Here is an 11,699-nt window from a genome sequence, read left to right on the forward strand (position 1 = left end):
GCCGCCCACCCTAGGACAGCACATGGCCTTTCCTGGTCCAGCTGCCAATGATTTGAGGAACTGAAGGCACTGGAGGCAAGAGAGGTTGAGACCCTTCAGGTCAGAAGGGTAATGAAAGGTAGATGTGTAGGCGGCCAATTTCTTTTTATTTTAAAAATTTTTAATTTTGTGGTACTATGGGTTGAACCCTAAGGCACTCATGCTGAGTAAACCCTGTATTTTTACTTGTTTATTTGTTTTTGAGCTACACACCCTGCTATTTCTTTTTGAGACAAAGCCTTGCTAAATTTTCCAGGCTGAACTGAACTTGTAATCCTCCTGCCCCGGCTTTCTAATTACAGCAAGGGTTACAGGCATGTACCACCATACTCAGCCCAGTTTACTGCTACTGATCGTGGTATAAAACTTATGATCGACAGCATAGCTACTGACCAAATGTGGGTACACAGTGTCTTCCTAAAACAGATAAAAAATTTCTCTACCCTTGGCACATCCTGAATTGTGTACTCAGCATGACTAAAGTGGAAACAGTTAGCTCTGAGTTTCATAATCAAACGTGACTAGAAAACAAGATTCAGCCAAATTTCCTTCTAGCAAAATTCTGAGTAACCAAGTTCTACACAACCAAGAATCACAGCCACAGCTTTGCCCTGAGGCTTGGTATACTGTGGGAAGGACCCAGGATCCACCAGAGAGAAAATCTGAGAACAAATCCATTTACTCATGAATAGAGACTCACACCATTTTGACAGTAAGTCAACTCCTGCTTTTGTGGCTTTTCTGACTTGCGCATAAACTAAGTAATCTGAGTTGATGTCCAGGATCAGGTATACTAATACAAGTACCATACATTTTTTAATGTATCAAATATCTTGTAAAAGAAACCAAACTCTATCCTGGTAATAAGAGCAGTGGAATCCAGAGTACCTGGCACCTGCAATTAAACCTGCAGGCATAAATTTTCCAGAGTGGTAGAATCTCATTCCCATAATGCCGGCCAAGGTCCCAGATGTAACTAACAAAAAAAGAAAGGAAAAAAGTCACTATCTCTTATATGCAAGGGGACCAGAAGGGAGAGCCCCACTGCCCCCTGAGGCCCAGACTCCCGCCTCTACTTAATCCTCCTTTCTCATGCAGGGAGGGCTCGCTGACTATCCACACCCTGGAGCCTGATAAAGTCCCGCCCACCCTGGGCCCAGCCTGCCTTCTCGGCTTCCCCTCACCACTCTCCCGAAACGCCCATAGTTCACCCATCAGTGCCTTCCTTTTCTCCAAAATGCTACAGGAATGCTTTCATAAGGTAGTGTTTCTCCCCACGCTTTTCTGGTTGGACACACCACAACCATACTTAAAAACTGCCTCCAACCCTCGGTTTCAAGTCTGATAGGGTAAACTAGTCTTTTAAAAAGTGTAATTTGTGCTACAGGTGGGTGATGTATCTACTCAGATCTGAGGCTTGGTATACTGCTAGGGTTAGCTGAAGATGAACTCATCAAAAATGAGAGAGGTCACCTGAGCTGAAGGCAGGGTAGAGAAGTATACTCCAAGAAGAGAGAAAAGTGTATGCAAAGGCCCTGTGGAGAGAAGAGCCCATATTCAAGGAACTAAAAGCCAGGGTGACACAGACATCAAGACCCAAATGGATGGGACAAGCCAGATGTGTGTGGCATCTCAGGTCATGTCTGGGCAGGGGCCCTGCCACATCTTGAAAGCCTGCACACACGAGGCTCTATGCTGGAGACAACCATTTGTAAATCACTTGTATACTAGAGATAATTTAAGGTATGACCTTCAGTGACACTGCCAAGTGACAGAGTGTAAAGGAGATAGAGAGCCAGGTCCTAAGTTCAATATTCATTTACGAGAGGAAGACTGATTAAAAACTAAAGGATGAGAAGACAAAAAGGAAAACCAGGAATGATCCGTCAACCATGCGAGAACAGCCTACAAACCATGTCAAAAACAAGGGCTAAAAACGACTATGATTTGGTACAAACGCAGGTCCCCAGCAGCCTCAGGAAGTGGCATGCTGTGGGCGAGGCAGGCAGAGCAGAGGGAAAGGAGAAAGCAGGGAGAGGAGAAAGCAGGCGGGCATTTGGAGAAGTCTATGAAATGGAAGGAAAGGCAAAGAACTTGAGGAAGTAGGGCCTTTTCTTTCTAAATGGGAGAGAAATGAACACAGGGGCATCATGGGGAAGGGCCCCCCAAAGAGGACACAAAGACAGGGGCCTTGCCAGTGCAAAAATTGGAGGGGGGGGGGGCGCGGGAGAAGAGGGATACCCGCAGGGGCAGGGACAGGACTGGAGGATGGGGCCCTCCCATCAGGAAGGTCAATGGGAGGTCTTCTGCTGAGAGAAGTTGGGGCAGGGGACACTGGGAAGGGCGCCTGCAAGTCAGGCCCTGCTTGAAGAAGGAAGCTGCCAGGCAGAACCCAGGGGGCTGTGCCTGAGTCCCACTGCAGCCTCTCCTGCCCTCCTTTGTGGGCTGGGCCACACCTGTCCCCCTCCTGTACCCTTAGAGCGAGAGCTGCACCTGTTCTCACCCTGAGTGCGCATGCGAGGAAGGCTCAGAGGCACCCGCTCCCGGTGCTGTGGGAGTGTGCCTGGAGCCCAACATAAAAGTAGCAAAAGCAGCCACCCTGTTGAGCAGCCACCTTCCTGCCCAACTTCCCACAGTTCCCTGTCACACCTGACTCCCAGTTCAGCTGAAAGCTCCCTGGAGCCAGGACTCTGTCTTCTCCAAGCTGCTAACGAGGCAAGTGATTTCCCAAAGGGAGAACGCGATGCTGGAAGCAAAGCTCACACGTCCGCGTGTTACTTTACTTGTGTCCAGGCAGATGTTGGCAGCATACACGCTTGCCTGGCACCAGCAGGCAAACTAGGATTAGCATAAACTAATCTCATGAGTATGAAAAGCCCTTCCACAGTCTATATGTAAAAAATCAACAGAAATCAGGCCAATTCCCAGTGGAGCAAGCAAAGCTCTCTGGAGTTCCAGCTGGCCACACCCACCAGCCCAGGGCCTTCCGGTAGAGCAGGTGATGGTTCCAGATTGGCCTTCCAGACATGAAGCACATACCTAGGGAAACCCAAATGTTCTTGGGGTCCTGAGACAGCTGGTAAGCCCCCAGGCCCGCTAAGCTCCCGAAAAGGAGCCCAGCGGCCAGGCTTGGCACGCTACCTAAAGGGAAGCAAACACAGACCCGCGTTACCCACGATACTTGGTTCATTCACCAACTCCACCAGAATCCCTTCCCTGCAGGGGAAACTAGCCAAGGTCCATGGCTCATGACCAAGGTGCTCCCAAGCAGGAAAGTGTTTTGGGAGCTTGCTGATCTCACTGGGCGCCAGGGTCTTACTACCCCATTTCTCACAGGAAGGGCACTTCCACTCCAAGGAGAAAAGACCACCTTCCTTTCGTGGGTACAAGTGTGGTCAGGGCTTTTCCTTAACAAGTCCTGATCAACCCATCAAGAGCTGGACTGTGTATGGGGACTCCATACCACAAAAGGAGAGGGAAATGGTGTCAGCTGAAAAAAGATCTGCACAACAAGAGCTCTGGGTGGGGGTGGGCACCGAGGCAGGGGTGCAGGCAGGGAAGGGCGCAGAAATAAGCCCTTCCCCCCTTCAAAAGCTCAGAGATGAGCCTTGGGGGTGGAGGCTGATGGGTAGCACTCGATAGTAATCATCTACTACCACACCTGCCTGTGTGCAGATAAAGGCGACACTAGGCAGCAGGGCTGAGGTCAGTCAGATAATCAGAGGCAGGGCGGGGCAGGAGGAGCCAGGAGACTCCCAATGAGGCGAGCAGGACTCAAACTCAAATTTGTCACAGTCATTGAAACAATTCTAGATTTACTTTTTATTCCCGAGCATGCATGAGTATGCACAGATGTGTCACTGGGGATGGAGCTACAGCATCTCCTCTTTTATTCCAGTCAGGATCTTGCTAAGATTCTCAGGCTGAGCTCAAACTTGCAAGCATCCAGCCTCAGTCTACCCGAGTGCTGAAATCCCAGGCAGGTACCACCCAGCCTGGCACCATCCAGCCTGGCACTCCCCAAGGGTTTTTAAGAGACCAAGTGACTACATAACCCCATACCTGCTTTTGCATAGCCAATGATCCCACCAGTAGCAACCAGGGTGGCATAGCCATAGCCAAAATAATGTAACGGCACTCTGAAAGGTAAGACAGAGAAATCGGTGCTAAGGAGGTTTTAAAAACAGGCCATGTAATCACGGGATAGACTTTAAAAACGAAGTTTAGAGAGGCTGGATTTCTTGCTAAACCACCCAACTGGTCAGTGGCAAAGCAGAGACTCAAATCCAGGTCTTTGGCCAACATGTCCAGCCATCCTCCTGCTGCCCCCAACAGCCCACACTTAGGGCTCTTTTCAGAAGGAGAGAGGAATTCTGGTTTTAGGAGCTCTGGGCTCTTCCGTGTACATTACTGTACTTACAGTGGGCCGGAGCTCCTCTGCATTGTTCTGTGTCCAGGTGGGTGACCACACCAAGCCTGCACCTGCACAGGGGAACAGATCAGACGCCAGTTCCTAGCACACTCTGGTGTGTCCTGCTGCAGCACTAGCTGGAGCAACGGACTCCTAAGCTGCACAACCTCCCAAAGTCTCCGGCTTCTCCACTGTTACGAAATTAAGAGGGCCAGGGGTACAGCTCAGCGGCACAAGGGCCTGCCTGGCAAGTGCGAGGAACTGGGTTCGTTTCCCAGTATAGAAAGCAAGCAAACAAGGAAGCAGGCGGGCAAATCTCATGGGGCTGTCATGAGCATTCGATGGCGTAATAAAATGTGCTTAGCACACAGTAAATGGAGGACAGCCGGTTTTTCTAAGAGTCCTAATGGAAGACCACAGGAAAGCAAGTTCTGGGCCTCTAACCCAATGATCTTTAAGGTCTCGGAAAGGCGGGAAGGAAAACGGGCACTTTTCATTTCTGCCCCAGAAAACTACTTCAGTACTCAACGCTTGTAAAATTTACCAATTTGCATCAGATTCCAGCTCCTGTTAGACAGCGTGTAGGGGGCATAAAGTATACGGAAGCCCGAGGGACGGCCACGTGGGGCACCACACGCTTAGAAAAGGATCCCCCCCTCTCCGTGAAGAACACGATTCCGCATCCAGCACGCCTCACCCGCCGCGCAGCGCCCACCCCTTTCCGGTCTCCCCAGGACAGGGGTGGAGGCCTTGAGGTCGTGAGTTCGAAGCCAGCCCAACACCAAATTCGAGCTGTTCAAAGAACCGGAGCCCTAAAAGCTCCAGGAACCGAAGCAGTGCCTCGCTCAGCACTTGCCAGAGCTCAGGGTTCCGCGGGGCTCCCGACTTATTTTAAAGAAAATGCGCGACCCGAAACGCAAGCAGCCCGACACGGCCTAAAGTCCTCCTCCCCCGCAGAGGAAGACAAAAAGCAGGCAGCAGCGAGACCGCGCCGATAAATCCTAAAAGTCAAACTTGGTGTAAACGAACAAACCTAGGCCGCGGGCCTGACGAAGGTCTGGATCAAGGTCTACACCCAGACCCCGGCGCCCACGGGATCCCCGGAAATGGGCGTGTCTCGGGGGCGGGGCCCCGCGCGCGACTCGCGGATAGGCCCAGCCAGCCGTACGGGGCGGGGCGACGGAGGCACGATTCCGCGCATGCTCCGTGTCCCCGGTCCGGCCTCCTGGGGCGGGGATTGAGGCTAAAAGTTAAGGACCGGGAGGGGTGGGGGGTGGCATCGGCGGATCCTTCAAGTCCCGGAGCCAAACTCGAGTGGCCGGAAGCAGGAAACCCAAAGTTTGACTCCGGTGTTGCTCGAAGCCGGAAAATCCGGGCAGGGCGGGTGTGCGGGTAGGAGGAGGCGTCTGCAGCGGGGTTCGGAAGGCTTCGCCGGGGAGATGGACGCCGTGTGCGGATGGGAGCCAGCTGCGGACCGTCGGACTGGCAGGGACTAAGGTGGCGCAGGAGAGACTCTAGGGCTCGCTTCGACGTCTGTGTTGCGGGAAGTGAGGCTCTGGAGCGGCGTCTCGGAGGTCAGTTAGAGAAGGCTTCCCACCCCGCCTGTGGGACCCAAGGCCGGACTGCCATTGCCTCTCCTACTGACCCTTTTCCTGTATTCCTTTAGCTCTGCGGCAAAGTTGGGCAGCACCCCGGACTTTCTCGCCTCCCTCTCCTGTCCCCCTCAGGTAGACACATGGATACAGCTCGTTATCTTCAGTGAATGAAGCTCACTGCAGCGCGTGTCTACTCAGAACGTTTGGAACTTCAAACAATCCCAGAATACCAGATCCTACTAGTTTAATGGAAGTCTCTGTTCAGTAATGAACAATGGGATTTATTTTAAACAGCTGGAAATGGATTTGGAGACTCAGTCCTCCCTAGTCTGCTTGAAGCTTCGATTCCTACTTGTATCAAACCAACCCGCTCCCACCCACACCCTCTTTAGATTTAAGGAAATTGAATCTTAGAGAAGTACCTACCAGTTGAGGGTGGTGGCCCAACCTGTAATCACACCACTCAGGAGGATCACGGCAAATTCATGACCCGCCTGGGCTACATTAACAAGACCGTCTCAAAACAAAAGTATCCTGAGGTGAAGGCCTTCCTGGAAATGAAATTATGTGTCACCAACTAGCACAGGTCCTTGCTTCAGGGATAATGTAAATTAAAACAGGCATTTGGTTCAAATTTACAGGAAAGTTTTCACTGAAAACTAAAAGCCAGTGCTGAGTGCTGAGGCAGAATTGCCATGAGTTCAAGGCCAGCCTGAACTATATAGTGAGACAAAAAAAAAAAAAAAAAAAAAAAAAAAAAAAAAAAAAAAAAAAAGCAAGCAAGAAAAGAGAACCAAGAGATGGAAGAAGGGGAAGGGAATCAGGTATAAAAAAAATTCAGATGTGTTATGTAGCTGTACCAGCTCCCCATAATGAATATAATCATTATGTACTGAAAATATGTAAATAAAAACTAAGGAAACAAAAAAACAGAAGTAGGGTGGGGTACAACTCTGTCAAAGATGAAGCCAGAGCCAGAAGTGGTAGCACACTGCGAGGCTGAGGCAGGAGCATTACAAGTCTGAGGCCAGTCTGGGTAAATTGGTAAAATCCTGAATCAAAATATAGGAAGGACTGCAGACTGGATGTGTGTGAACTCTGTGAATGTCCTAGTTTCAATTCCTAGTACCAATAATAATAATAATAATAATAGTAAAGCTGGTCTTTTTTGGGGGGGGCAGGGTCTCGCTAAGCAGTTTGGGCTTTGTGCTCACTTTTGTAGCCCCCAGGCTGGTCTCCAACTTGCAGAGACTTCCTGCCTCAACCTTCCAAGTGCTGGGATTATAGGTGTACCACCACACTCGGTTTCAGGGCCGAACAGCTTTTTTTTAAAAAAAAAAAAAAAAGCTGGTCTTGGGGCCCGAGAGTGGAATAAGTGCTTCCCTGGCAAGCACAAGGGCCTGAGTTCAATCCCTCGTTGGGGGAGTGGGGGTGGTCTTATAACAAAGGAAAGAAAATGAGAAAAGCGCTACTGAAGCAGGCACAAGTTGGAAGATGTAGATCATAGGGGGCCAGGGAGATGGCTCAGTACAATAAGAGCTTCCTTGGCAAGCGCAAGGGCCTGAGTTCAATCCTCAGTTCCAAGAAAAAAAAAAAAAAATGTGGATCAGACTGGCCTGTCCTCAAAAGGGAAGAAACCAGATTTGTGGTGTGCAGTGGCGGGCTGGGGTCTGGCTGATTTTACATAGAAATCTTACAAGTACCGCCTTGCTGGTGTATAATATGCACGTACAACCTGTCTCATAATGATAGAGACCACTATGAGGTGGCTCTGTGCAGGATTTATTAGCCAATTGGCTCTTCATGTTTACTTGTTTGTCCAGTACCCTTGTCAGAGATGGGCAAGGGACTCAGTAAGTGAATCTCAGAGTCACAGGGTCCTGCTGAGGCCTGTCTTGGTCCATCAAGTTGGGACACCTCAAAGGACAAGGCCACAGCTGAGGGCATCTGGCTCCAACCCCAATTAACTAAAGAGACTAGTTTCAGCCTTTTCAATCCTGAGGTGAAGGCCTTCCTGGCAGTAATACTGAACCCACTTTGGCTATGAGATATGGCCAAAATATGGTGAATGTTTATATTAAAAGATGCTGACAGCAAAAAGCCAGTCATGGCGGCACACGCCTGTAATCCCAGCACTCAGGGAGGGTGAGGCAGGTTGTTACAAGTTTGAGACCATCCTGGGCTACAAAGTGAGTTCAAGGTCCGCCTGAACCATAGTGAAACCCTGCCTAAAAAAGTTGACAGAAGGCAAGTTGCCTTGACTTCCTTCAGAATACTCCCCTCACTTGCACGCATCCCACCATTGTTACCACTTTGTGAAGCCGCTCTGCAAGCTTTCGTCTCTGGGTGTTCACAGGTGTGCTAACTGTATGTACAGTGAACGCTGCGGCCCAGTGCCACCCAGCGGCAAGGCAGGCTTGTGAAAAATGGCTGGGTGTCTTTACCTCGATTGCTGGATCTGGCTCCATGCGACTGATGGCTTTTCCAAGTCAAGGACCACAGAGACGGAAATGTTCTGAATCAATCTGGACACCTCGTTAGTCACAAAAGCAACCAGACAGGAAAGCAGATTTCCAGACGTGCTTCAGAAACAATGTGTGTTCAGTACGTATCATGAGGGAGATTCATGGTAGTATCTTCTATTGTAACACATTTTATTTTTTTTTTTTAATCTTTTATTTGGTAGAGGGTCTCTACACAGCTTGGAATTACAGTGATCCTCCTGTCTCAGCCTCCCCAGCGCTAGCATTACTGGTGTGTGCCACCACGCCCAGCATCAGTGGCTGGCATACAGGACTGGGGATCGAATCCAGGTCCTTAGGCTTGCCAGGCAGGTACTTAAGACTGCTGAGCTATCCTCTCAGTCCCTATCATAACACATTTAAACTATTAAATACGTGACAGGAGTAGGATGGTGCGAGGCTGGCAGAGTCCTGGGCTGGGAGCTTAGTCCATAGAAGGAATTTTTGCAGCCGTTGGTCAGCTCTAGTACAAAGGGCTACGTGCCCATCGTGCGTAATCGGCAGCCCTCAGGAAAAGCATGTGGTGCAGTTTGGGTTTGTTTGAATCTGTGAATTAAAATGACCTTGTCTTTTCTCCACTCTGACAGGGATCCCCAACCTCTTAGGTACCAGGAACTGGTTTTGCGGCTTTCCAGGGATGGTTCAGGGGAATGCAGACCTGCAGGGGATCCATGCTGCCTGCTCTGCAGAGGCAGAGCTTGGGCTGGGTATGCGTGCTATGGGGAGCAGTGACCTTAGAGAAGTTTCCCTCACTGCTCACCTCCTGCTGTGCTGCCTGGTGCCTACCAGGCCAGAGGCCAGACACCCTGGCTTTAGCACTCCTGGCCTTACTGCCCCGGCCTTGCTGGTCAACCTGCTCTGCCAGACCGCTGAGCTCTGGGCTAGCCAGAGCTGCCTTTGCTTCCCGCAGCCATCTTCATAACTAAGAAAGCACTGTTACCCTCTCCAACTCACTGCTCATCCTTGTCTGAAAACCCAATCTCACCTTCCACAGGAACAGCAGTCAAGCTGCCCTCGTCACCCCGGGCTGTTAACACTGAACACACTTTGTTCTGCACGGCTTTTGTCCTTGGCTGGGGAGTGTGCTTTTCACCTGTTAGCCCCCAGAGGTCAGGGCAGTGCCTGGCCATGTGGTGGTCACTGGACACCGGGGTGCTGGGTGAACAATGGAGGGCAGAGGTGGAAGGGGACTGGAGGATGTGCTATGTGTCCAGAAGCAGTGGAGGTGACGTGCGGATGGCTGCACACTACACACACCACAGGCCCAGATGGAAGAGACAGCCAACTCTGGCAGGAACTGCATCTGACTTTCTGCTGTCAGGAGGGAAACGCGGGGACTGCAGGGTCACTACCAGCCACATTCACTACCAGCCGCTGCACAGAAGGGCTTGTGCTGAACTACAGCTACAATAACAATCTGAACAGGGAGGAGCAGGTGGGAAAAAGCCACAGTATGCAGAAACCACAAGGAGAGCTCGGGCCACAGTACCTAACCTGAGGAATATGCGGGTAGCACGGCCCTCCCTCTAGGCCCAGCCCCACAACCTGCCTGGAGCAAAGCTGCCCAGAACACAGGGGACCACGAGCGAGCAACACAAAATACTGGAAAGAACACTGAAAAGCGCATTACTCAACACTGCTGGGAGAAACGGTAAAATCACAGCTACTGGAAGACTCCGGTTTCTTCTTAAAAGAACTGAACCACAGTGATGGTGATCACTGTAGGAGATCCTTGTAGAAGAAAATGTTCTGCTGTGATCACTGTAGGATCACTCTAGATGATCCTTGTAGAAGAAAATGTTCTGCTGTCAATTTTTTCCATCTGGGTTGTGACACCATACTCTAATTCAGGGACATCAGATTCCTGTTTCTTACCACTTATGCTCTCTATAATTACCTCAAAATAAGAGGTGGACTCAAAAATAACTACTGTTATAAAATCCGCTGGTGAAGGGTAGACAGAATGTCTGCCACAGAAGTGGACTCATGTCCTAGGTTCTGCCTTGTCCATGACAAGTCCTGGGCCCGGATGTTGGAACCTCATTATCTGATCAAAAACCTTTCTCACAACATAGGTGTCTGATCTCCCCAGCTAATTCAAATGAAGAGATCTGGTATTTTTGCATACTTTCAAAACATGTAGTAATATAAGAAAAGTGCTTACATTTTCCAGGTAACAGATGACAACAGTCACAGGCTAAATTTAAGACGATCTTAGATTTTTTTTTATGAAATGGATAAAAAATAATGGGGTACATCTCTATTTTCCTAGCCTTAGACTGACTTGTCAGGCACTGTGTGGAACCAGAATAAAAAGTAACTGTCATCCATCTCTGGCTAAAAAAGGTGGTGACAGGACTGAGGGGTGGAGCTGGAGCAGAGCACTGACCTAACACGAAAGACCCCAAGCGCCACCCCCAGCATCACACCAAAAGGTTGCATGATTGTGTATGGTTTTAAGTTACATTGAGAAAGGAGTGCTACACTTTGCACAACAAAAAATTGCACATTACAATTGCAAACCACCACCATGGGTAATCTTCTCTGGGGGAGGCACCAAGGTCTTCACAGAGTTATTATCCCTAACCCTTCATGTTGTTAGTAGTAGTATTTTTGTGGGTTTTTTTTTTTTTTTTTTTTTTTTTTTTTTTGCAAAAGTTCTCCCTAAGTCATCAAGTTACCCAGGCTGGGCTCAAAGTTTCAATCCTCCTGCCTCAGCCTGCCAGGGTGCTGAGATTACAGGGTTGCATGAACAGCAGTCAGGCTGCCCTGGTCACCCCAGGCTGTCACACTGAACATATTTGTTCCTCACAGCTTTTGTCCTTGGCTGGGGAGCGTGCTTTTCACCTGTCAGCCCCCGGAGTGCAGGACAGTGCCTGGCTGTGGTGGACACTGGACCTAGGATGCTGGATAAGCAATGGAGGGCAGCGGTAGCGGGAGCAGGAGGACGTTTTACATGTCCAGAAGCAGTGGACGTGATACAAAATTAATGTCAAGCCCATGATATATAATTAATTTCATCTGTCAAAAATAACTATCAGTTATAAACAAAAAAACCACCTAAAGTGGTTTCTTTAAAAGCTACACATTTTCTCCAAGGAAAAAGTTCCTTGCTTTTACTCAGAAGAAAAA

At 49.6% G+C, this 11,699-nt stretch overlaps 1 protein-coding gene across 3 annotated transcripts; it reads right to left on the reverse strand.

Annotated features, from left to right (window-relative positions):
• Positions 1-848: 848 nt before the first annotated feature.
• Positions 849-5,567, reverse strand: LOC101577665 (transmembrane protein 14C). Of its 3 annotated transcripts, none has more exons than XM_023712049.1 (5): positions 5,484-5,567; positions 4,460-4,521; positions 4,102-4,178; positions 3,079-3,180; positions 849-1,015 (listed from the first exon to the last, which is right to left on the reverse strand). In XM_023712049.1, exons 2-5 carry the CDS (start codon positions 4,480-4,482, stop codon positions 864-866), a joined length of 354 nt encoding a protein of 117 aa, XP_023567817.1. In that variant the 5' UTR covers positions 4,483-4,521; positions 5,484-5,567; the 3' UTR covers positions 849-863. The 3 variants fall into 3 exon arrangements, with proteins under 3 accessions (XP_023567817.1, XP_023567816.1, XP_023567818.1); XM_023712048.1 differs by lacking the exon at positions 5,484-5,567 and adding an exon at positions 4,999-5,465; XM_023712050.1 differs by lacking the exon at positions 5,484-5,567 and adding an exon at positions 4,995-5,465.
• Positions 5,568-11,699: the final 6,132 nt, after the last annotated feature.

Source organism: Octodon degus, unplaced genomic scaffold, assembly GCF_000260255.1.
Source record: "Octodon degus isolate 3935 unplaced genomic scaffold, OctDeg1.0 scaffold00023, whole genome shotgun sequence".
Lineage (NCBI taxonomy): Eukaryota > Metazoa > Chordata > Mammalia > Rodentia > Octodontidae > Octodon > Octodon degus.